The sequence below is a fragment of the Thamnophis elegans genome, chromosome Z (genome assembly GCF_009769535.1).
Source record: "Thamnophis elegans isolate rThaEle1 chromosome Z, rThaEle1.pri, whole genome shotgun sequence".
NCBI lineage: Eukaryota > Metazoa > Chordata > Lepidosauria > Squamata > Colubridae > Thamnophis > Thamnophis elegans.
In genome coordinates this window covers 97,621,450-97,648,175 of record NC_045558.1, presented here as the reverse complement: position 1 = coordinate 97,648,175, position 26,726 = coordinate 97,621,450, and the positions used below count along the sequence as shown (strand labels likewise).

General features: G+C 38.3%; 1 protein-coding gene across 1 annotated transcript; it reads left to right on the top strand.

The window, feature by feature from the left end:
- Positions 1-3,603: 3,603 nt before the first annotated feature.
- On the top strand, positions 3,604-15,074 carry LOC116521238 (keratin, type I cytoskeletal 15-like). The gene is made up of 7 exons (XM_032235926.1): positions 3,604-4,137; positions 5,642-5,724; positions 6,572-6,728; positions 7,491-7,652; positions 8,047-8,172; positions 8,796-9,016; positions 15,023-15,074. Exons 1-7 carry the CDS (start codon positions 3,604-3,606, stop codon positions 15,072-15,074), a joined length of 1,335 nt encoding a protein of 444 aa, XP_032091817.1.
- Positions 15,075-26,726: the final 11,652 nt, after the last annotated feature.

Below are 26,726 nucleotides of genomic sequence, written 5' to 3'. Positions count from 1 at the left end.
GGGCTGGGCATCCACCACGTGCACGCATGCAGCACGCACATGCATACCCACTACCCGTGACGCTCCAGCTGCTTGGCAGAGCATTGCGCTGGGGCCATATGCCCCATGTGCGTGCGCAAATGCCCTGGTCGGCTCAAATAGAGGTAAGGAGAGCAGGTGGGCCCACTGGAGCACCGTACCCAGCAGGCAAGGTATGCCCATATCAGGGCGTAGTGGTCATATCCCACCACTGCCACAGACCTGTGTTATGAAAGATGGACTCAGCCTCAATTTTTAAGCATAATAATTTCAAAATTTGTGTTTATGATATTACAAACAAATATGGAAAGCACAGGATTTGCTTCCTGGGATTCAAGATTCTTTACTTATCTCTATGCATTTTACATAACCACCTTATGAAAGACATTTTTTCCATCTCATTGACCCACAATCTAGTCATATGTCATATTTATCCTTATTTCATACATTTTCTCAGTTCCAATGCAATCTGACTAACACATAGACCGGTTCATCTGTCAAGTATTTTTTTTAATAAGTTATTAGATTTTGTGACTTTTGTTCTTTTTTTTTTTGCCACAGCTAATGTTAAAATCTCATGGGGAAATATTTTGTTGCCTGGTGCAGATATTATCAATTGGGGCAGTATCCTTGTGATTATGGTGTGGATATATAAATTTACAGCAGTAATTCTTAACATCAATTGATTATCCTAATCCATTTGATGGAACAGGAGAGAAGCAAGAGACAACAAAATAAAAAAATAAAATAAAGTAAAACATTTAAAAAAATAAACATAATATGATACTGGCAAAATCTTTTTGGTGGATAATCTTTTTGCTTGGTGTATTTTGAAAACACAAAGTGTAGTTTGTAAATGATAGTTTATGGCTCAGTATGTTGATATATCCAAGCAACTGTATTTTTTCATTAAATAATTGATGTGTGAATCCAGACACAATAGTCTTAGCTGGTTTCAAAATAGGCCAAACAACAGAATTACCATTAATGAAGAATTGGCTAGCAATAAGATGGAGTTTAGGATTAACCATTAATCACACCCAATAAACCTCTTGGAATTTTTTTTCATAATTATCCACGGCTTGTCTAAACTTGCTTCTTCCAGTTCCAAATCTGTAGTGATACATAGATCTGGCAAGATGCTTGCAAATATCAATCATTCCCCTGGCACATCTGCTGATATTCCATGGCTGAAAGCCAATCTCCATTTGAAGCATGTTTTTTTCCAACCTGACAATGCAATACTGTAACTTCTTTCTGAGGCTACAGGGACGACTTTTCCCATCACACAGAGAAGCTGTTGGATCCAAACCAGTTCCTAAGAAAGAAAGTCTGAGCTTAAGTTTCCAGTTTTAGGACCCAGCACTTCCATCTTTTCTTTCGGCTGCCAGGAACACATATGTGCAATTCAATCTTCACTCCTGTTATTAAGAAACACTGCTTGGCCAGCATATACAGCTCTTGATTAAGAGGAAAACTCCCTAAATTTTGTCACACTCTCTATCTATGCAAAGTGCAATTGCAAGTAGATCCATAAGCAAGATAATTTATTGTCACAAGAGAAAACATTTACAAACATCCCTGCCCAATACTAACATTAATATCAGAGTTTAATTTATAAATAATTAAAATGGGACAATGGTAAAGGAGACTAAGATAATTCAGAATCATAAAGTTGCAAAGTTCTTGATGAATTTTTTTTTTAAAGAGGAAGGAAAATTACTCAGCACATGCTCAAAGAAAAGTTTAAAGAAAATTTCTCAAAGGCAAGCATTCAGCCAAGTGATCTGCATATTTCATTCACTATTGTTTTTAGGTCAGCCTGCCTAGGATTGAAGCCGTGTACTTTTTTACACATCCAAAGAACATTTTATTCCAATCAGTGCAAGAATTGATCTCACAAAGCTTTCTCAGGATCACTTTTGCACGGGCCCTTTATTCCTTCTATCAACAGAGTCCATGTACATGAACCTCTCAAGTTGGATATGGGAATAACTATAAAGTATGAATTTTGGATTAAGGAGTAATGCTAGTTTATCCTTGTGGGAAAATGCAAGAATTTTGACAGCATAGGATCTTCAAGAAAGGCCATCCAGACTTCAAAATACAATACAAATAGGAGCATCCCCATTAACACACTGCAGGGCATGTTCTGTGCATGCCTACATACGTATCAATTCTTCTTCGTTGTTTTGCATCAAAGATATAATAAAGAAACTTCACAATGCTTTTTACAGCAGCTCCACATTTTACATTTTTATATAGTATATATAAGGATAAAATTTCTTGCAAGATATAGCAAAACCCCTGTGGTGTGTTACTCTCTGTGTTTGTATGTGCATGAGGTTTCATGATGCTTGTTTGTGGGGGTATAAAGGAGATTAGGAATGACAGACCTAGACAGCCTCCTTAACACCTTGTTCTTAAATGAGGGACTAATAAATGAAATTAAAGGCAGATAAGTGCAGTGCTGTGAGAAAAATAGCAAGGACAAATTTTAAAAAGTATTTGTGGAGAACATGACACAGAGCTAGAGCATGTGTAGAGAGCCTTGGTAGAGAGGGGCTGTTAGCCATTGTTCAGCTGTGCCAACAATCCATGATGACAAAAAACATCTCTTTTTTTTTCTAGATTCCATGAATACTTTCATTTCAGTCTAGGATCTGGGCAAGGATCTTCCTTCACTTATCCATTGAGGAAATATTTAATATGTCATTAGCAAGGAGAATGTAGAAGAGAAAATCAAAAGGCATGAGAAACCTAAATGGATCGCACATTCTTGTATTTTACTCTCTACACTCCCTTTAGTTTTTAAAATATGACTGCTTTGCACACACATCCACTATGCTTTTAATGTCAACTCCAATGTATCATTCTCATATGCTTTGGAGAGAAAAGATAGAGAGGACATGAAAGGAACAAGAAGGTGGGATGGTCAGTGATGGACTGTCGGCCTGACCATTTTCAGCCTTTGAAGTGCAGTTTCTTTGCTCAGGAAAGAGAGAACTGTGCCTGGCAGTTCTGAGTAGAAAGAACAATAAGTGAATCCTATGGGAAGGAATGGCAAGGATGAACACGTTCAATTAACCAATTTCTAAATATTTTGCTTGGAAAAAAAGAGAACTGCATGAAATAGAATCCTCTGACAAAGGAACCTCCCTTTTTATTTTGAACACTGCACTTCAATCATTTACCCATGGCTTTTTAGCTAATGAAGAACAGAGTTGAGAAGCCTCTATTCCCCCACTCTGTTCAAATGTTTAAAGAAATGTAACCACCATGAAAGTGCCCCAGCATCCAGAGAAAAATAAGCCAGGCTCTCCTGGATGAAATATTTCATTTTGCTGGCTACAGAAGTACACATACATACAGCCCATCTGAGTTGGAACTGTTACATTTCAAAGCAAGAAGATTACTCCACTAAGCCTCTCCCATCAGGGTGTGTCTTGGCAGACTATGCATTGGGTAATGCAACAGAGCACACCCTCTGAGGACTATAAATGGAGCCTGGCAACACTGGAGATGCTAGCTTCTTCACGCTAGACCAAGCCGAGTAACAGTCTTGCATCTGAACTTTTTTCCACGATGTCATACTATTATCAAAGCTCCTCTTCTTCTCATGGTGGTGGTGGTGGTGGTGGTGGTGGTTCTTGCCGTGTTGCTGCTGTCCGCCATGGACCATCCAGTATCCATGGGGGAGCTGGTGGCCGTCTATCTGCCTCTTCAGCTAGGTATGTCTCATCTGGTTCAGGATATGGAGGCGGTTATGGATATGGAAGTGGCTTAGGAGGTGGTATTGGATATGGCTCCGGTGGTGGTCTTGCCTACGGAGGTTGCTTTGGTGGTGGATCTGGTGGAGGCTATGGTGGTGGTCTTGACTTTGCAATTTGTGGTGGTGGTGGTGGTGGTGATGGAGGCCTTCTGACTGGAAATGAGAAGATCACCATGCAAAATCTCAATGACCGCTTGGCAAATTACCTGGATAAGGTGCGAGCCCTAGAGGAGGCTAACACTGAGTTAGAGATCAAGATCCGAGACTGGCATCTAAAGCAGGCACCCACTAGCCCAACCAAGGACTACAGCCATTATTACAAGATAATTTCGGAACTCCGTGACAAGGTAGGATCCTGAACAAGGAATTTAATTGAGGTTAACAGATCAAGTTTGAAAGTTTCCTCCTCCTCCTCCTCTTCCTCCTCCTCCTCCTCCTCCTCCTCTGTACTTTTATCTCTTATTTTAAAGTGCATTATTCTCATATTTTGAATTATAACACTTATGCTTTCAGATTGTGATTTTTTTTAAAAAAATGATCAATCAAAGATCTTTGCATGCATGTATATCATTCATCTTCAATCACTATTTCTATGACATGTTCTTTCCATTTAGAAAAGAGAGAACTGGGCAATATTGGGTATAATAAATCCACTAGAAATAAACATGAATATCCCTATTTTTTACTGACTTCTTTAGAATCAAAATGCTAAGAATTTGTGAAGAATTCAGATAGCTTAAACACTGATCTAAAGGATAGAAACCTCTGATCTTTTTCATATCACTTTGTTATAGTAGGGTAGCTGAAGCATGAAATGTTGATATGTAATTCACATAATTCATATTTGTCTTTAAAATGTTATTTCATTCTGCTCCCACTATTATATATTACATTTTAACATAGAAACCAAACATTTATCTTCTAGATCCAAGAAAAAATTTTTATAGGACCAAGACCATTATAGATATCTAGTATAAATATGTAATAAACTATATGTAAAAAAATCAATGTAAAATATTTATAAGAGATGACTTTTACCAGCCAGGAAGGACATATTTAGATAATAATTTATATTAACTAAGCTGCAGTACCAGGTAATTATAGCATAATACATGTCAAGGTTACCTAAAAGATTGCTTAAGTTCTTACCAAGAGGAGAATCCTATCCAATATGTATATTTGGAATTGATGCTGAGGAATATTCCAGTCAGTTCCTCAGTATAAATTATCCCAAACATGCTTTTCTATTTTTTATTTTATTTTAGTATATAGGATTGACTTGTTTATGTAAATATATTGGTACAGTAAAATGAACTCTTTAAGAACTAAATCTTAGCTGTATGTCAATAAAAAGTTGGCAGATAGTTGTTATAAAAGACTTCATATAGTAATGATGATGGGAGCAAAGAAAATATAGCTTCTACTGGCTGATTGAATATGATTTCTGGGCAATTCCATAATGCATTGCAAAACCAAATTACATCATCCTAAAACTTTCAATTATCCATGAAGGCTGACTGGTATTCCTTGGAATAGTTCAGATCATGAAACTGGCTGCATAATAACAGATTCTTGCAAGTCTGCTAATGTTTTATCTGCCCTCTGCCTTATAACCCAGGGAATCACGGTTTAACACTTTTTTCAACACTTTTTGCTGTCTTAACAGCTTCTGAGCATCCTGTCCAAAGTCATCTAGTGGCCTCTTACACTAGACAATTAAAGGAGAAAGTGTATACAAATTGCTCTCCACATGTTTTAATGACTAAACCAAAGTATTTTCAAGGACTAAAAATTCTTCCTATATTCATGTTTCTCTCCCCCCCCCCCCTTGTCTTCTCTTTTCTTTGGTAGATTCATGACCATACAATTGATAATTCTAGGATTATTTTGGAGATTGATAATGCTAGACTGGCTGCTGATGACTTCAGACTGAAGTGAGTTTTTTGCTGTTTGTTTTTCTATCCCCCCAAGACTCTTTCTAAGCTGAAGAAAGGAAGAAAAAGATAATGTAAATTTTCAGATAAAAGTGAACCATACCCCCATTAAAACTATATACAAGTCTATGTCTCTATTAGTTAGTTTTATCCAGGGCTGGAATAGATACTAGCATTGGTAGCCTTGAGCAAACAATGATGGATAAGCAGAAAAGGAGAGAAAAGGCTTGCTCATTGTCAGTTGTGTGAAAAAAGCACAGCAAGAACAGCAAAGAAAAATGGCAAGATGGGAATGGCTAGTTAAGCATGGAGGGGCCCTTGAAAAGAACATTGGCCCTCAAACCTAAGATATGTAGCAATTAATGAGTCTGGGTGAGCTTAAAGATAAACAGAATCAAAGTAAGATAGCTTCTCACCCACTGTCAAAAATAAGGGGAAAATAGTACAGATAGAAATGCTAATCTGCATATAGCATGCATATGCTGAGTTATATTTATGATGCAAATTTAATAACTTAAATGGTAGTTGAAACTATTTCATCTTAATGGGTCAAATGGGAGGTGATTTGTATATCTGCTAAGCATGTTATCCAAGTTTTAACTGCTGAACAACCTTCAAAATGGAGTCACACTGACTAGGTCCTCAAATATAATACTGTATTTTGTAAAGTAGGTATGTGACTCCTTAAAGGGAAAAAGTGAAGGAATGGAGAAAAAAATGGAAAAAATGCTTGAAAGGTTGTATGTTTCAATACATAGAGATAGCAAAACTTATGAAAGACTATTTAATTACAAGGTGTTTTGTTCCTATTTGGAATTCTTGAACCTTTTTCCTGGTGTGTTCTCAGATATGAGAATGAGCTGCATCTCCGCCAGGGTGTTGAGAGTGACATCAATGGTCTGCGCAGAGTCCTGGATGAACTAACTCTGTTTAAATCTGATATGGAAATGCAAATTGAAGAGAAGAAGGAAGATCTGGCCTACCTGAAGAAGAACCATGATGAGGTGAGTAATGTGGAAAAGAAAATGGAGAAGACCAAGGCAGACACATTGAGAAGACAATATAAAATTATCCATCACCATCCATCGGTGGACTCTAATTGCTTTATGAGTTCTATATAAAAAAAGTTGATCAGCAGATGGTGGATGGCTGCATTTTTAAAAAGCTGGATGGGGCCAAGACCAAAATATAGGATAGGAATTAAAGCAGAAATGAAATCTGATTGATATTTTCAAATTATTGATTTAACACAGTCAGTAAAATAACAATTTTGGGAGAATCCTGGGATGACACTCTAGAGGTTGCACTGAGCTAAAGATTAGTCATCTTTATATAAATAGAGGTTATGCCATTTCCAAATGGTACCAGGTTCCATCTGGTAAGATGGTAACTAGGTGGATTGCTGGAAGAGGCTGTTGGAAACTAGCATCTACATAAATGTACAGCCTGCCTGTTGTTTCTCTCCACAAAAAATTCTCTTCCCTGAGAAAGACCGAGGGGCAGGAAATTGAATATTGTTTCTTTCTATAAAACTAGAACTAGGAAACCAGCTCTTGGTGGCTACTAGAAATACTAGTTGGTTTTTAAGCCTAACAAAAGTGTGTAGAACAACAATCAAGGGGGTTGGTTGCTGTTGCTCATCAAAAAATTACTCTAAGCATTAAAGCCTTCAGCAACACAACTGCTGTTTGCAGATAACAGGAAAGAGGTACTCTTTGGAGAGAAAACTAATTGTCTGCCTTTCCCCCCCCCCCCCCCTTCCAAAGTTAATGAAAGAATTCAGTACTCAGCTAACTGGAAAAGTCAATGTTGAGATGGATGCGGCACCTGGAGTTGATCTCACCAAAATTTTGGCTGACATGAGAGAACAATATGAACAAATGGCTGAGAAGAATCGCAGAGATGCTGAGGCCTGGTTCTTTACCAAGGTACACTGTCTTTCCAGATATTGTTTGTTTTTTCACATTATGGGATTTTCATTAAAAAGGTTCTTCATGCTACTAATAAAAAATACAGAGCATTATTCCCTCTCCTTTTTTCCTGCAAAAAATTTAAAAAAGTAGACGTAATGAGGAAATTCAGGATATCCCCTTTTACATAGGATTCCAGATATTTTGTTGGATTACAGCTTCAATGTAACATGTAAGGAATGAACGTATTTCTATATCCCTGTACAAACATGTTTCAGAATGTACTGCAAGTCTGTGAATATTCCTAATTATGTACATTTGATCTACTAGGAATTAATTAGACATTTACTAACCAAAGTCTTGCAACATTATTCAGCATATTTTATTTGTTTTTAATTCTTCCTACACCTAGACCGAAGAACTGAATCGTGAAGTTGCTACCCACACTGAACAACTACAGACAAGCAAGAGTGAGATTTCAGAAATAAGACGTACCATACAGAATTTGGAGATTGAGCTGCAATCACAGCTTAGCATGGTATGTTGTTTTGCTCAAATTTTAAATGAGAATAAATCAGATTAAGAAGTATTTTTGTACCTTGTAGCTTTTCATTTCCAAACAATAAGTTTAAAAAATTATTGTTTGGAACTAAAACAATAAACAATTGTTTGAAACAATAAACAATTGTTTGAAATTCACAATTCTTTGAATTTTACAATGCAAAATTTAAAATGGTGTATATAAAAAACACTTATATTCCTGAAATAATGTAACAATGTTAGGATAAATATGCTAAAAATGCATACACATCTCAAGTCAGTACAGAAATGGGATGATCCTAATGGAAAAACAGGAAATTGAAAGAAATTTGGTAGGTTTAAAAAAATTGAGGGACAGTGAAATTGCAAGATTTATCATCTTGTAAAGATATCTGTCCATTAAAAAAAACACTAGTGTTTAAAGGATTCCTGGTTAGATGGAAATAATTGCAACAATGCAAGATACAGTAGTACTATCCATCCCCATTTCAGAATCCTACTGGTATCAATAGTATTATTCAACCTTAGAGCTGGGATCCAGCTGCTTTGTGATGGAGATCAGATTTTGCAATTCAGTGTTGGTTCAGATTGCTAGATCTTCTTATGTTTCTTTCTTATTAGAAAGCTGGCTTGGAAAGCAATTTAGCAGAGACAGAAGCACGGTATTGTGCTCAGCTAGCACAAATCCAGAACCTGATCAGCAATGTAGAAGAACAGCTGGCTGAGTTAAGATCTGACATGGAGCGCCAGAATCATGAATACAGGATGCTCATGGATATCAAAACACGCCTGGAACAAGAGATTGCCACTTACCGAAACCTGTTGGAGGGTCAAGACTCAAAGTATGTAATTTATTCACAATGAAAACAACTTAGTAATGTAAAAATATTTCTTGAATTTAGTGAAGTTTTCAATAGCTCAACTTGGTTGACTAGAGAGACAATTATCTTAGTCTGCCGCTAATAATGCACTTGAGAGAAATGCCTTCTTGAATTCCTTTCCTAGACAATTATTTATCCAAATAAAATTGAAAATGTAATGTGTAACCATATATAAAACTATAAAAGATAAAGTAACTATTGAAAGCAGACATTTTTTTTCCAGAATATTAGTTAATACCAGTAAATTATACCTTATTCACATAAAATTTACATAACTTGGAGAATAGATTCTTTTTCAAAGAGTTTAGAACTTGCTTGCAAACAGCTGAAAGACTGCCATTGTTGGCATATATAAAAGATAAAATAATCAATCAATCAAAAAATCTTTAACATAGGTAAAAGAAAGTGCCAGCTTGCCTTTCTGAACCTAGGGCGGGCTGGGGTTTAGAAAAACTTTTTTATTTTCTAAAAGTTCTAGTGTGTAGGTTTCATCTTTATTCTGCAACAATAACAAATGCACATTTATATAGTATGAATTCAGAATCCCAATGCCCTCTTAAATTGGATTTTGCTATCCTTTTTTTTTAGCTGCTTCACATGTTCCTTGCATACAAATAGCTGTGAAAAAACAAAATTTAAAATTTCACATATAAATATCTATCTGGCTTGGGGTATCTATTTTGTTATTTAGAGTTTGTTTTTGTGTGGTAAAAGTTAGTTTTTGAGAGATTTCCACTTCAGTTGACACTGTATACCACTGGTCCCCTTTCAATAAGTTTCATTCAGTTCTGGATTTAATTCAAAATAATCATGATAAACAGTGCTGAGGACTGCAGTATGAAGAATCTGCTTCAGTTAATAAACTTTTAAAATATAGATACAGTATATTAATAGAATAACAAGCTAGTTTGGTGTTTGGTTTAAGGCTAGAAACAGTGGGACCATGAGTTCTAGTTTGGTGTTAAGCACAAAGCCATCTGTGGAATCTTGGACCAATCCATTTATCTCATCCCTAGGAAGAAGGCAAGAGCAAATCAATTCTGAAAATATTACCCAGAAACAGTCCAGGCAATCACCAGGAGTCAACACAAACTTATTGACAATCTAAAAGGAATCTGACAAACTGACAAACTAAAAAGAAACCCTATCCATTTACCATGCTGTTTAGAATGTCAGAAAGATTAGCAGGTTACAAGGTTAACAATCTCAACAACCCTTCACAGCTTATTCCTAAAGCCAGAAGTTCCTAGGTGAATAGAGCTCTTAGCTCAAGGCCAGTTTGAGGCCAACTGTTCTAGACAAAGCCCAATAATAGTGCTCCTCAGCCTTTCTGTTGTTTAACTGACAAGACATTAAGACTCAATAAAACTACAACTAAAAACTAGTTCAGTTTTACATTAAATGTGGCTGTCAAAATATTACTGGCATAATAGCTGCGGGGAGGAGAAATCTATGCTGTCCCCTTTTCCTTGGTTAGTGCCCTAAGCACATACTTATTTTGTTTAGTGACTAATCCAGGCCTGCCTTTATCCTATTCCATCACAACTAAGTATCCTGTTTCTTCTTTTTTCCTTTACAGACTCCCAGGTTGGTCTCCAAAAGATGGTAAGAAAAACTTAAGTTAAAGTCAGAAATGTTTGGGTGATAGAAAGATTCAAAGGAGTGCTTCACATTGACTATAGTCTGGGTGAAACTTTCCTTGGAAGTTGCATTGGAACTACTTGGCATCTTCGCAGGAGCCTATTCTAATTACTTAGGTTCTTGAATGAAGGGTTCACAACAATGCAAAATGTCTTAAAGTAAAATTGTGCTGCTTCCTTGCTGATGTATTGTGAAACACTCAGGGCTCTCATTGAAGTCATAAAAATGTGTCAAGATTTAGAGTACACTCTTTGACAATCTTACATCTCATTAATTCCAAGTAGTTTTTCGTACTTAGAAGACAAGTAAAAATGATCCATAGATTACTATGACTTTATTCATACAACATTGTAAAATAAATCAGGCAGAGTTAGCAGTTGCATTTGCACAAAATGGTTGGTATTCATCTTGGTTAAAGGAATAAGCACAATTCAGGGTACCCACACACAAACACAGGATTATACCATTGGATTATTAACTATCAGTAGGAAATTGTTCTTTCTGAACTGAAACACCTTGTTTTGGGAACGGGAAACATCTCAAAGACAGAATGGGAATGGCCATGGGCAACTTTCATTGCGGTATGCGCGAGATAGAGGCCTTCTACTATTTATTAACATTGGCTTTCTGTCTTTACAACAGCATCCTATGGAGGAGGAGGTACAATCACCTACAGTAGTGGTGGCAGCGGCAGCGGTGGTGGTGGTATCGTCAGTGGCGGCAGCTACAGCAGTGGTGGCAGCGGCGTCACCAGCAAAGTGCGTTCTGGAAACTTCTGAATCTCCTGAAAAGTGCACTCACCTATTGGATGGCTTCCTTCCTTTAAGACCAAGCAATTTCAGCACCGCGACAAAAATCTCTTTTTGCAGAAGTATGCCTCGGCTTGGCTACTTTCTTCACAGTGATCCCTTTCCAGCTTTGCCTGACTCATCTTAGTCAATTCTCATACTGTATTGCTCATCATAATAAAAATCCTCTTTGGGCTTGATTTTGCAAATAAAAATGGCTTGGCCTCTTACTTGTTTGCTCCACAGGTATTTACCACTCTTTGAAGTTTGACATAGGCAAAAACTGTCCCTGGGGGGGGGGGGGGGACAGCAAACAAGCAAGCAAACAAATAAAAAAGTACATGGGAAGAACTTCCCTTTAGGGAAGTTATGATCTTCAAAAATTTGCTTCATTGCTTCAGTTTTCATATTCAAATTTTCTTTAATTTTGATTAAAAGATATCTGAAGAAATATTCACCAGATCCAATGGAGAAGGTGAATGTTATGCTTTCTTTTCCTAGAATATACAAAGAGCTAAGAAAGCTATTGCAGCTTTGTTTAACTCCCTATATCCCTAGTGCATTCTGGAGCCACTATGTGATTACACCACATTACATAGCCATCTGCTCATTCAGGAAACTCTAGAGAAATTTTAGAAGTTTTTCTGTAAGAAGTCTGCTAGAAAGGCACTATGGTTTTTAAAGGTTAAACAAATTTGTTAAAAGATATCCAGTCCACAACAAGATTTTGTTACTGTGGAATACTAATCAATACTATTGTTGATTAGTATTCACCCCACCATTGGTTTTTTGGGGGTGAGTGTTGGGAGGCAACATTCCAAAAGCTGCTTCAAGAGACATTTGAGGCAAGACTCATTTTGCTCCATATGTCCATTCTATTCTATTCATTTTTTGAAGTCAGGTTCTGAACCCAGAAAAATTCAAAGCAATAACTGTGTGAAACTCTAAAATATTTCCAACACTTAATCTGGTTTTCTCTGCTTTTTCCTCTTATAGCTGGGATATTTTTCATAGGTGGGTCCTTTAAAAGGGGTAAATGGGAAGTGGAGATCCTCAAATAAAAGAATACCAAAAGTCAACGATCATTGTAAAAACATGGGTGGGTGAATAGTTTTGTTTGTTTTGCAGAATGAAATAGAAAGCAGCACACGGCATTAAAACATTGTAAGAAAATAAATATTGTTGAAAGGTCAAAAGAAGATCAACGAACTTTTAAATAGACGAATACAGCAAAAAGCAATTCCCAATTTGCCCTGAGTCTTTCAGGATTCATTTTTGTCCTCCTTTGATCCAACAGACTTTGCCTGAGACCACTTATGATCTCCTTTTCCAGCTAACAATCCTTCATATTCAAAGCTACACAGTTGTTATGAGATATATGGGGGTGCTCACCTAGCACCCAAACATAGCTAGATAATAGATTAAAACATAATGCAAGATGTCATGAATTATTTCTTGTGATGTCATTTGACTGATACTATATAGTCTCCCTCAATAGAGGTTATCTCTGAGTATATGCCCAGCTTTACAAGAGAAGAAATCAACATTGGGATCTTCATCCTTGTTGAAGGTGTTGAGAATCTTGGTAAGAAAACATTTCTATAAGGATGACCCAACAGGACACAGGTTGTCTCAGAGACATTGATTCTAACAGTAGCAGAGATCCAAGTCTATCCTTATTTACTCAGAATGTCTTCTCCTATACCTTGGCCCTTTGTTATCTTGGTGGGGAGGAGGGAGGGCAACAGGAATCTTCCTCCTAGAAAAGCACTGTGATGTCATCACCCATCCTGTATTCTGCTCCTGTAGGCCATAGAAGCATTCATGGAAATAAAGGTGATGGAGGTTAGTGTTCTGTTTTGCAGCTCACCAGGTTCATATTACTTTTTTGCTTTCAGGATTTATTTTGGCATTCAAATTGGGTGCCAGACACCTTGGTGGATGTCTGTAAAACTCTGGCTGCCGATCCCTACCTTAAAGGCAGATAAATTTTAGTATGAATGTATAATACTATGAAGACTTTTGTTCCCATGAAACTTTGGCAGGGAAAGTTGGGAATATCAATAGCTGAATTTATCTTTTATATGAAGCTTCTCATTATGCACATTTTATTGATAACAATGATGTCATACAACCTCACAAACAAGATACTGCCTAAATTGTGAGAAAGCAACTTGTTAGGCTATCTGCAGGCCTGGAAGCCATCTTTTACCTTTGGGACTTCAGGCCTGCCACATTTTCTACTGTGGGAAAATGGGAGGGGGGTTATACAGAGCATGGGTGATATATAGTCAAAATAACATTCTTTCTCAGAAAGTCAAGACCATCTTGCCCTGCAGCTACGATGAGGTGATTGGGAGGCATCTCCAGTTTTGGATGGTGCCTGATTGGATCCTGTGATGGACATGTGGGTGCTGGGCAGAGATTTGAACTTTCTTTTGAGTGGGGAAAACCTGGAAACTTTCAGATTCAGGTTTTCTCAGATGTGCCAATATGACATCTCTAATAAAATGGAACTTTGTGTCTTCTTTCGTTGGGAGTGTTCCTTGGAACGCTGACATTAAAAATTCCTTTCCCAAGTGGAAGCTTCCAGGCCTGACACCACCTTTACAGTTTGGAAACAAAGTGAGAATGTTTCTCACACACTGCATCCCAATCTTTACCTCTATAAATTGTTTTGAACCGTTTGTGTCTGTTGTGATATGAAAGAGAGAAAAGTTCTATGGATTGAAAGAGACTTCACGGGGAACATTTATGGTCAAATACATAGATTATTATAGATAGTTTCTACACCATTGAAAAATATTGACTCAGATTCTTAAGAATCTGGTATGAATATTCTGATATCTATTTATCCATCCTTCCAGCCACCCATCCATCCTAGGTTGGGCATAATAACATCATATTATAAAGATAACCAAAATCCATTGCTATTCATTTTCAAATCTGGCATTCTCTTGATATTTCAGTCCATAATTTTTACAATCCCCCCGCTAGAATATTCAACTTGAAGACTTCTACAAATAAATGGAACAGTCAAGAAGCAGAAAATTTACAAATCAGGTCTTACAGTCATCATAATTTACTGAGGGTGGAATTCTTCCTGTACAGGGATGGGCAAACATTTTTGGCTGAGAAACATTTTAATTTTTTTTTTGAGGCGGAAGAAGGCATGTCTGGAATGCAATGACATTTTCAGACTGACAGGGCCTCAACTTTTCAGCATATCTGAAACATGAAGGGACATTAGGAACATGGTTTGAGTTAAAAGTTGTCTAATCCTGTCCTATGAAGTTCAGTGATTTTCCATTGTAGGCTTTTCCCACCGAAGAAAATTATGAAATTTAATGTACATGTCAAAATAAAAGTTTTCTATATGTTGCAGAGTCATGTTCAATATTGTGGGTACAAGAGGTATACACATGTCCTAAACCAATATGCAATACTGCATAACTATATACATTTTACCTTTTTAACATTTTACCCAGTTCCAATTATCTTTTGCTTGAAATCTATTCTTCTAGAAACTGAAATTCAGCTTATCATCCAGATGGAATAGCTTCAGTGAAGGATCAGTAAGACAAAAGTAAAGTTAGATGACCTGAAAATAAAATGTAAAACAAGGCCACATGTCCAGGACTTAGAGCATAGAACATAGAATAACAGAGTTGGAAGGAACCTTAGAGTCAGTGGTGGGATTCAAATAATGAAACAACCGGTTCTCTGCCCTAATGACCAGCTGCATAGGTGTGGCTCAGTGGTCATGTGATTTGCTGGGTGTGGCCAACTCAATGACACTCACGTCACTGGGCGCTTTGCCTTAACTGTTGCAATGTAATCACGGTTAACCGAAGAGGCAGTTTCTGTCAGCAGGGCAAATAAAGATTAGGCTAGAAACACCAGAATCTTCCCTTCCTGCCTTCCTTACAGGATTAGCTCTGTAAAGTGGAAAAAAATAAAAACAAATTTCTTCCAACAACCAGTTCTCCAAATTGCATAGCTAGTTAACAACCGGTTCTCCTGAATAGGTATGAACTGGCTGACTCCCACCACTGCTTGGAGTCCAATCCATTATTCAAGCAAGAGACCAGATACTATTACAGACAAATGGCTGTCCAATCTCTTTTTTGAAAGCATTCGGTGATGTCAAGAGTCAACTAGAATCAGAGACTCCAACATACCAATTACTTTTGGAGGGAGAAAATCAGAAAAATGAATAATAGAAAATGGTGAAAAGTAATTTTGCAGAATTACATTCACAGCATTTAGAATAGGGATGTAAGAAAAGCTAGGAACTACTTAATGATTGTTAAAAGATAGGATGGTTGTAAGGACTACTTACAACCTGGTTTTGATGGTACAGTGCCCCCCCCCTGCTCCATGGTCACATGGTTACATTTGGATATTTGGCAATTGGCATACCTCTATGGCACTTTGTAGCTCCTGGGGTCCTTTGACCATAATTTGCAATGTTTTATGCCAGTCTCTAGTGTTTATTTTCAGTTTTTGGCTCCCTGGGAAAACTGGATTCATTTAATGACTGTGGCTTTCACTTAATAACTGCAACAAGAAAGATTGAAAAATTGGGTCTGGTCATATAATCTCTTGCCCTATGACCACAATGACTACAAGGACTTATGACTGTAATTATGAGCTCAATTACTGTGGTAAATTGAGAACTACCTGTTTTTATAACAATTGCATTCCAAAATAGCACTACCTAGGAGTTTTGAAACCATGTTTTTAAACACCTGATGCAAATGCATAAGTCATAGCCTATGTGTGATTATATTACTATGTATGTGCCATGTGCAAATTCCTTGTGTGTCCAATCACACTTGGCCAATAAAGAATTCCATCATCTGCCTGCCTGCCTGCCTGCCTGCCTGCCTGCCTGCCTGCCTGCTGCCTGCCTGCCTGCCTATCTACCTATCATTGTCTCCTTGTTTTGTGGCTGGCTCAAGAATCACATTTACTGCCTGTGAAGAATGCAAACTTATACATAACCCCAAGTGTCAGTGGTGAACTTAATAGCAATAGCAATAGCAATAGCAGTTCGATTTATATACCGCTTCATAGGGCTTTCAGCCCTCTCTAAGCGGTTTACAGAGTCAGCATATTGCCCCCAACAATCCGGGTCCTCATTTTACCCACCTCGGAAGGATGGAAGGCTGAGTCAACCTTGAGCCGGTGAGATTTGAACAGCCGAACTGCAGAACTGCAGTCAGCTGAAGTAGCCTGCAGTGCTGCATTTAAACACTGTGCCACCTTGGCCCTAATAGATTCCTTATTCTTATTCCTCCCTCAACCTGCTCTAAACTCTTAATGCAGGGCAGTTGGAAGAAGCCTCGGGCAGAAGACATCTAATTCAACCCACTTCCTTATGGATCGGGAAAGAGAAATTCTTTACCAATCCATGACAAAACTGAACTGAAACCAAGTAAGAAACCAGCACTTCAATTTTCTTTCTGCCTTTCCCCACTGTAATATCATTGTTTGTATCTCCTAGAAAGGGCAGTGCCATGCCTCTTGTAGGTTATGAGCATGCTCTAAATCAGGGATGTCAAACTCAAGGCTTGGGAGCTGGATCTGGCCTGTGGGATGCTTAGATCTGGCCCACGGGGCCACCCTGGAAACAATGGTGCCTTTGCCAGAAAAAATGAAACTCACAAGGGCTGCATGCTCCGTTTTCACTGGCAGAGGGTTGCAGAAAGCCGTCCCTGCTGAAAACAGAGCTCAGTAGAACTTTCAGGCCCCCACAGGCTCCCCCGACATGAGTGACATCAAGCTGGCCATGCCCCGCTTGAGGTCAAGCACAATCCTGATGCGGCCCTCAATGAACTTGAGTTTGACAACCCTGCTCTAAATTATTATATATGCTGAACAAAGATCCATGATAAGATACATGTAGCTTACTGTAGAGGAAATCGCAGCCACTTCGTGGTAGCACTTTCACAAGCACAAGCATCTTAAATTTGTGAAAATGAAAAACCAAACCAAATCAAACTGCAATCGGCAGATTACTTTGCAAGTAACCAAGCTGTGTTGTTGAAATATTCAAAGCACTGTACACTCACCTGCATATCTAGTTTCTGATCTTTCTCTATCAGCACAAAACAGCCTGGGGCAAGTTGAAAAATAGCTAGAGGACTATACAATGCTACCACTTCCTGCAAGAGGTAATAATAGAGTTGTCTAGAGGATTTATGTTTTAGAAAAGCCAATGTTGACTTAGGTAACCACTGTGATGAGAAGCCATTTTGCATGTTTGTCCAAAGTAGATAGAATTTTCCCTAGAACGATACAGTGAAAAAATGATTTCCCCCCCCCTTTTTTTTTTTGCTTTCTCTGTCTCTTCTAGTGTGAGCAATTCTAGTAAAGGGCGTAGGTTGAAATGCCATTTAAATACAGGTAGTCCTTGAGTTATGACCACAATTGAGCACAAAATTTATGTTGCTAAGTAAAACATTTGTTAAGTGAGTTTGCCCCATTTTCCCACTTTTCTTGCCTTAGTTAGTTTAAATGAATCATTACATTTGTTAAGTTTGTTAACGTGGTTGTTAAGTCAACCTGGCTTCTCCATTGACTTTGTTTTCTCAGAAGTCAGCAAATTCAGCTGGTCGTTGTACCCTCAAGTACAGGATGTCGATGGGAATATACAGATAGTCCTCAATTTACAGCAGTTCATTTAGTGACTGTTCAAAGTTGCAATGACGCTGAAAAAGGTAACTTGTGACTGTTTTTCATGACCACAGCAGCATCCCCATGATCATGTGATCAAAATGCACTTGGCAACTGACTCATATTTATGACGGTTGCAGTGCCCTGCAGTCACATGATCTCCTTTTGCAACCTACTGACAAGCAAAGTCAGTAGAGGAGCCAGATTTGCTTAACAACCGTGTTGCTAATTTAACAATTGCAGTAATTCATTTAACGACTGTGGCAAAAAAGGTTGCAAAAGTTTTCATAACAACTTTCTCACTTAGTAACAGAAATGTTGGACTCATTTATGGTTATAAGTCAAGAGCAACCTGTAACTGTTACAGCCTGATGCATGAGACTTTTGATCGCAATCAATTTCTGATAAAAATCATATTTGCTATATTCTGAATATAAAGTTCTTCTCCTAATCTACCAAATGAGGCTTTGGCTGCTTTCCAGGAGGAAATGGGTAGGAAAAACAATACTTCATTTATTATACATGTTGCAATGCAGTTTTTCCTTGAACACATATGACTGTACCTGATGCTTTTCAGCCCTATTTGATCTGTAAATATCCCATTAAATCTCAAGGCCATGTAAAATGGTTTAAGCAAATGTTCCTTTGCTGCATCTCATTTTATATTGTATTTCATTTAATACCTTTTTCTCTCCACCCTGTGAGAAGGCTGACATGATCTGCATTTTTCATTGCAAACTTGCTGAGTTTGCAGCAATTATTTTGTCAAGTCACTGACATGATCACTATTTGAAACATGCAGAAAGAATCAATAATGCATTATTAAATACAGTGAAATGATGCAGAAAGACTGTGTGTGTGTGTGTGTGTGTGTGTGTGTGTGTGTGTGTGTGTGTGTGTGTAGTCTATGGAGATTCTCAGCCATCCAAGTCATGAAAAATGTGCTTTTTTCGAGTCAACTTCTTTATTTTTCCTTGAAGATGTTTCACTTCTCATCCAAGAAGCTTCTTCGGTTCTGATTGAATGGTGGGGAATGGAAGGATTAATATTCCTTGCAGTAATCTGATCATTAGCCCTTTTTCTGAGAGTTGATGAGGCCATTTGGAAGTTTATCAGTGCCCTACCTATGAATAGTGCAAATGGATGTGGAACTGCTGAAAGGACTTTGTTGTAAACAGGAGATGGGTGGTGTGCTATCACTCCCCCTCTGTTGAGAGAGGGATGTCCAGTTTTAATGTAGATGGCCTCTTTGATCCCTCTTTCAAACTATTGGTCCCCTCTGTCCAGAATGTGGACATTGCTATCTCCAAAAGCAGATGGACTGGTAAGTATTGTCCTGATGAGTTTGTTCTCCTATTTTGTGTCATGGGTTTGTGAAGTGGCTGTCTTGTTTCTCTGATGTACAGATCTGCATATATCTCATGTACTGTGTATATATATCACATTGCTCAGTTTGTGTCTGGGTGTTTTATGCTTGGGGTGGACAAGCTTTTGCCTCACTGTATTCTTGGATTTAAAGTGTGCATATATGTTGTGTTGACTGAAAAGCCTCCTGAGATATTCCTGCAACATATGGAATGACAATTTTGTTTCATTTATTGCTCTTTTATTTGTTTGTTAAGGAGGAGCTCCTGCTCTGTGTGTGTGTGTACATATGTGGGTGTGTATGCTTTCGTTTCTTTATTTGACGAAGGCCCAGTTGGGATAGCCAAACGTTCTGAGGGCTTCTTTGATATGTTTTAATTCTCTTTTCTTTCCATCTTTACTGGTAGGCAGGACTTCAACCCAGTGGTGTAGGGTTCTGATCACTCCCACTTTGTACTCCAATGGGTGGTGAGAATCAAAAAGTAAATATTAACCTGTGAGGCAGGGGCTTTCTGTAAACTTCAATGTTAAGGCTTCTGTCTTCCTTAATGTGTACTGCACAGTCCAGGAAGGCCAGACTATTTTCCTTAACATCTTACCATGTGAAGTTGATGTAGCTGTCCACAGAGTTGATGTGTTTGATGAAGGGTTTAAATTCCTGTGTTTTAACCTTGACCTAAATATCAGCCACACAAACCTATACCAGTGAGTAGGTGGAGTTTAGTGTAGGACTTTGGTTTCTACCTCTTCCATGTAGCAACTGGCCACAATGGCGGACAGAGGTGAATCTCTGGCACAGCCTTGATATTGTGTGTAGAAACTTCATTGTATTTAAAATAGGTAATGGTCAGACAGAGGTCCAGCACAGTACATATGTGATCTGGGCTAAGATTGGTTCTGTTGCCTAAGGTGCTATCTTATAGCAGTTATTTTTTCACTATTGTGACAGCTTCAGTTGTTGGAATGCAAGTGAAGAGTGAAATCACATCTTCAGGAAACCATAGCCTCATCCACATCCAGGTTTACTTGCCAAACCTTGCTGATCTTGCAAGTCTTGTGAATTGTGATGGGTAGTGTTGCCCACTAGGTTTTATTTGCAATGGTGGTTAGATGTTTCAGTGGTTAGATGTTTGGTTAGGTGTTTTGGAATGATGTGGTAAGTGGCAACACTTACCCACCCACATCAACAAGTCCTGTTGCCTCGTTTGTGTACAGAATGGGTGTCAAACTTGCGGCATGATGTTTTTTCCCTTCACAGACCTGGGGCTGGCATGGCTATGTGTGACACCTCCGTCCCTCAGGCTGCCAATTTCACATCTCTCATACACTGCTGAAATCTGTCAAATGTCTAGGTTATTGCCTATGCAGCAACATGATCATTGTTGTCCATTAAGGAAAATAACAGATTGGGAATCACCCCACAAAAATAGAAATGGAAATGGGAAAATGGGAAAAGGCAAAATCAACAAGGATTCAGTTCCAATTGGATTAAAGAAAGGGAAGGGTGTTATCCAAGTTAATAGTTGAACCTTTGTTGTTGTTAGTTGTGAAGTCGTGTCCGACCCATCGCGACCCCATGGACAACATTCCTCCAGGCCTTCCTGTCCTCAACCATCCTCTGGAGTCCATTTAAGTTCACACCTATTGCTTCGGTGACTCCATCCAGCCACCTCATTCTCTGTCATCCCCTTCTTCTTTTGTCCAGCATTAGGCTTTTAATCCTAGATTCAACTCCAGTGAGTTGAACCTAGAAGGTAGATTAGTAGGTCTACTGATAAGGGGCATTTGTTTTTAACCTTCAAGTCAGTGTTGACTCCTAGTGACTTCCTGGACATGTCTGTGCAGTTTTCTTGAGAATATTTTCTGAAGTGATTTGCCATTGTCTTTTTTCTAGGGCTGAGAGACTGTGAATGGCCCAAGGTCACCCAGCTGAGTTTGTGCCTAAGGAGGGACTACAACTCACGATTCCCCAGTTTTAGTCTTATGCCTTACCCAAAATGGCTCTTGATAGAGGCTTTGGGAGGCTGTCCAAGATATAAATTTGCAGCTGCAACTGCCCTGTTGAAATCCTGTACCTTTTCTCTATGCATCACACAAGCAGACCCACAATTTCACAGCCATGGCTGCATCTTGATTTCCTTCACTACCATTCCTTACAGATATGCACCTACAGTAGCTTCATATCAATGGAGAATTGAAATCTAGAGAGAGAAGAAAGAGAAAAGCAGCCCACTCAACAATCTGTCCTCAAATGAATTTCCTCCCGGGGTGGCAAGAATTCATAAGAAAACTAGGTATCAATTAGTGATTACCACATCAATAGTTCCCCAGTAAATGATGCTTGGAAAATCAAGATGTTCATTTTAAGGCACTGAAGTTCTATTATTAGGGAAAACTGATTTTAAAAATCTAATATTATTTAGAAGATAAAGAGCAGATTCTGGGGGGGAAAAAGCTAACTTACACCAAAGTATACTTGATGAAAAGCCCAGCTGGATTCTGAGGTTGCTATTTACTGCAGTATACTAGATGAGAAGACTGTAAACATGAATGTGAACCAATGGATGCTGAGTTCAGTTTGTGAACTTGGCTCCTGTTGTGAATCAATAGGGATACTTTTTCTTTGTAATTTATATGAAAATAAGGAGCTGTGGACCATAGATCCTCACCCGAGGAAGGCTCCCTTGTATATTTTAGGTTAAAAGATTGCATATTAGTGAACAAAAGCAAACATCTAAACCATTGATTGTACTTACATTATTGATACTATTTGTGATTTGGGACTCTAGGTGTTGTTGAATAACAATTGTGACATGACTGATCATTGATATAATGACTATGGTGGCTGAGGTCAGAGTTCAACAATATCTGTAAACAGTGGTGGGATTTAATTTTGTTACTATCGGTTCTCTGGGCGTGGCTTGGTGGGCATGGCATGGCTTGGTGGGCATGACTTGGTGGATATGGCAGGGGAAGGATACTGTAAAATATGCATTCACACACCCCCTCCCAGGGGAAGGTAACTGCAAAATCTCCATTTCCTCCTGATCAGCTGGGACTCGGGAGGCAGAGAATAGATGGAGGCGGGATGGGTCAGAGGTGGCATTTACTGGTCCTCCAAACTACTCAAAATTTCCAGTTCTCCAGAACTGGTCAGAACCTGCTGAATACCAACCCTGTCTGTGAACCAAAATGGAGAAGACTGTAACAGAAGTTGGCTGTAATATAAAACTATACTATCTAAGTAAAGCTCTTGAGAACTGAAGTACTTAAAGAAAATCCATATTTAGCATGCAAAAGCTACAGCATTTGCAACTGTTTGCAAAGGATGCATTTTTAAATTCACATGTTTACTGCACAGCAATGTCTAATACAAATACTACCTATTGAAAACTTGGCATTTTCCATTAATACATGACTTGTTTAGAGATTGCAGTTGCAACCCATAAAGGCCCCAACCTGATTGGAAACAACTTCAAATGTCATAAATCAAAGCCGAGGTTTCCCAGGTTGCCAAACAAGCTCTCTGACCCAGAGCAGGCAACTAATGCCCAGTCATTTATCTTCCACCAGTTGGTGGGCAGAATCCAGCATGTGCTCCTGTTTGCTCACTGCATTGCAACCCTTGAATGCCAGGGGCTAATCCTTCCCCACTTCCAGGCTCCATCCAATGCTAAGTCCTGGGGTCAATGTGTGCCCTTGTGTAGTCTCCAACCTATTCTCCCCTTCCTGCAGATCAGTTTGTCTATCTCCCTGAAGTCCATATCTCCTTGGTCCATAAATCATCCCCAACACTGCCAGATATGAAATCTCAAAGTCCAGGAAGAAAATGGAAAGATATCCAGGAATACATTAAGGCCCAAATTCAAATAAAAGGGAAAATCAAATCAAAGAAAATGGTGTCTTATTCTGCAAGAAATCTACTAAAGTTAAGTGTTTTGCCTCCAACCCTTTCTCCAAAGTGTTCCTCAGGATGCAATCAACCGTCCTTGCCTTGATTCATTCAAGAATTAAAGCACAGTCAGAGGATGCTCTGGCTGATTTGTAATAAAAACTTAGCAAAATCTATTTGTTTCCAAACATTAGATTCTTTATAACCCGAATGGGCCATTTTTTGCAGACCATGTGTCATGCTTATATTTTATTTATTTATTTATTTGTCAACAAGTACAAGGAGACAAGTATCAGTACAGACATAGATATGGACACATGAAAAATGGCACAGATAAATGAATATAAGTAAGCAAAACATAACCATAAACACATAAAATGGGTACATATAAATGGGGACAGTAGGACAGGGACGATTGGTACACTGGTGTGCTTATGCATCACCCCCCCCCTCTTAGGGACCTCTTAAGAAACATGTAAGGTCCATGATAGACAGTTTAAGGTAAAAGGTATGGGAGTTAGAGGAACTAACAACAGGATCAGGTAGAGCGTTCCAGACATTTACTACTCTATTGCTGAAGTATTTTCTGCTATCAAGATTAGAACGGATTACATTTAGTTTGTATCTATTGATAGCCCTTGAGTTATTGCAGTTGAACTTAAAGTAGTTGCTAACAGGTAGGAGGACATCATGGCAGATAATCTTGTGTACTAAGCTCAGGTCAGAACATAGATGGCGTAGGCTAAAATTTCAAGCCCGGTGGTATAAGGAATTTTATTGCGAGCAGAGGAGTTGAGTACTCTTGTAAAATACCACTGGACCCTCTTTAATGTACTAATGTCTGAAATACAGTGTGGATTCCAGGCTGCTGAGCAATATTCAAGGATAGGTCTGGCAAAGATTCGTATGCCCTAGTTAGCAGTCTAGGATTACCAGAAAGAAAACTTCATAAAATAAGGTTGACAACACTGAATGTCTTTTTGGCAATGTTGTTACAGTGAGCTCTGAGGCTTAGATCTTTTGAAATGAGTACTCCTAAGTCTTTGACAGAGTGTGGGTCATCTTTTAAATCATTTCCACCCAACTTGTATTTGCTGTTCTGATCTGTATTGCCAATATGTAGGACTGAGCATTTGTTAGCAGAGATTTGGAGTTGACAATTGTTTGACCATTCAGATACATAATCTAGGTCATTTTGTAAAGTAGTAGAATTATCTGTGGTGTTAAATAGTTTTACATCATCGGCAAAGAGGATGCAGCTGCTTATAATATGATCACAAAGGTCATTTATGTAAAATAGAAAGAGCATTGGTCCTAGAAGGCTGCATTGGGGAACACTACTGTTAATTGTTGCAAGGTTTGATGTAGTGTTTCCAATTTTGACTACTTGTTGCTTATTTGATAGGAATGCTGCTATCCACTTCTGCAAAGATCCAGAAAAGCTGTAAGATCTTAGTTTTAATAGACGTTTGTCATGTACCACTGAATCAAAGGCTTTGCAGATTGTAGATCAATGTAGATTGCACCTATTGCTTTACTCTGGTCAAGTTGAGAGGTCCAAATATTTTTGCAGTGTATGAGTTGCAGATTACAGGACAATTTTTTTCCTGAAACCAAATTGCTTATTAGGTTGTTTGTCTCTAAGTGGAGGCTGATGGATTGGTTTATGATGGATTCCATGATTTTACAGGTGACGCAGGAAAGGGAAATTGGTCTGTAATTCTCAACAAGGCGAGGCTCTCCTTTTTTGAAGATAGGTATGACTGTTGCTAATGCCCATAGGTCAGGCAAGGAGCTTGTTCTAAAAGATACTTCATAGATAGTGCTTAGAGGTTCAGCTAAGATGGTGGAAAGCTTTTTTAGAAAGCAGGCACAAATTCCATCAGGACCAATAGATAGAGATGGCTTTAGGTTGTGTAGTGCCCTTTTGACAGTATCTTCATTAAAATCATGTGGATTAGAGCATTGCAATTAGTTGTGGTATGACAAGGAAATTAGGGGGAGATGCCAGTGCTGTTGACAAAGACTGAACTGAAAAAAGTGTTGAAGAGATTGGCCTTACCGGCATCGTTGTTATAATCTTCACAATTTTGCCCTTTTAAAGGTGGGATGATTTTTGAGTCTTTAAGTTTGGGGTTTACGAAATGAAAGAAGGCTCGATTGGATTTCGTGTGTAATAGCTCTCCCTCCTGTTTGCAGTGGTAATTCTGTTATTTGGCGGCATAAGGTTTTGTAGCAGGTTTTTTTTTTTTATGTCCAAAATATTTTATTTCATTTTCATTTTCATTTTATACAATCACTTATATACTGTGCACTTAAGAAAGCAATAAACACAACTGATCTTATATTCCACCATGGAAAACCAACATAACACTTAAATCCTCCATACACCCTTTCTTCTCCCCCTCCAACTTTCATTTCTCCCCTCCAGCATTCCCCTCTTCTACTTCCCCTCCCCCTCAAACATTCCTTTCTCCCCTTCCCTCCATCTCACCCTCCTTACATTCCCCTCTCACTCCCTCTTGACTCCTCCCTCTTCTTTCCCTCTACTCCTCACTTCGGTGTATTTCTACTATTCATTAATCTATTCAATTTGTATTTTACACTAAAATTGAAAGAAAAGAAAAAAAAAAGGAAAATAAAAGGAAAAGAGAAAAAAAAGAAAAAAGAGCAGCAGTATACAAGTGCGTTCTTATTGTTTTGGAAATTGAAACTATATTTCCACCCTCCCCCCCACCCCCCCGTAAACCCCCCTCCCTAACCCCCTTCCAACTTCCCAGATCCCATACCCGGCATAGCTCTTTATCAAGCACAGTCTGGAGTATATTAAAACCAAATAGATGGGAAATTAAAAAATAAAAGATAAAGGAAAAAAGAAAGGAATAAAAAAAAACAAAAAAAGAAAAAAGGGAAAAATCAATAAACTCTCTACATTGAGCTCAGCTTCCCATCATTATTAAAACTTAAACAATGTACATCATTCCTAATCTCAGTTAATTTATTACTTGCAGGATTTCAAACTATGTTGAAACCAAGTAAGTTAATCAAATGGAATTCTACTTTAGCTAGGGGCCTTATCTCTTTATCTAAATATCTATCTATTTCCAAACCTTTAATTTGTCCCTTTTACCTCCTTCTCTATAAAACAATTTAAACACATCTCAAATACTTCTCTCGGTTTCCTTTTCCAACTCCTCTCATCCTGCCTCTACCCATGTCCATATATATATATTATTTTCATCCGTACTCCTCTCATATTTGCTCCGCCTTCCTGCGAACTCCCTGGGTATATCCTTCCAAACAT

Bases quoted from the DNA above. Each gene is read 5' to 3' on its own strand.
- LOC116521238 (XM_032235926.1), top strand. From the start codon at position 3,604: ATGTCATACTATTATCAAAGCTCCTCTTCTTCTCATGGTGGTGGTGGT. The intron at 7,653-8,046 runs GTACACTGTCTT...TCCTACACCTAG, and splicing joins AGGCCTGGTTCTTTACCAAG to ACCGAAGAACTGAATCGTGA. The intron at 9,017-15,022 runs GTATGTAATTTA...ACTGAAATTCAG, and splicing joins TTGGAGGGTCAAGACTCAAA to CTTATCATCCAGATGGAATA.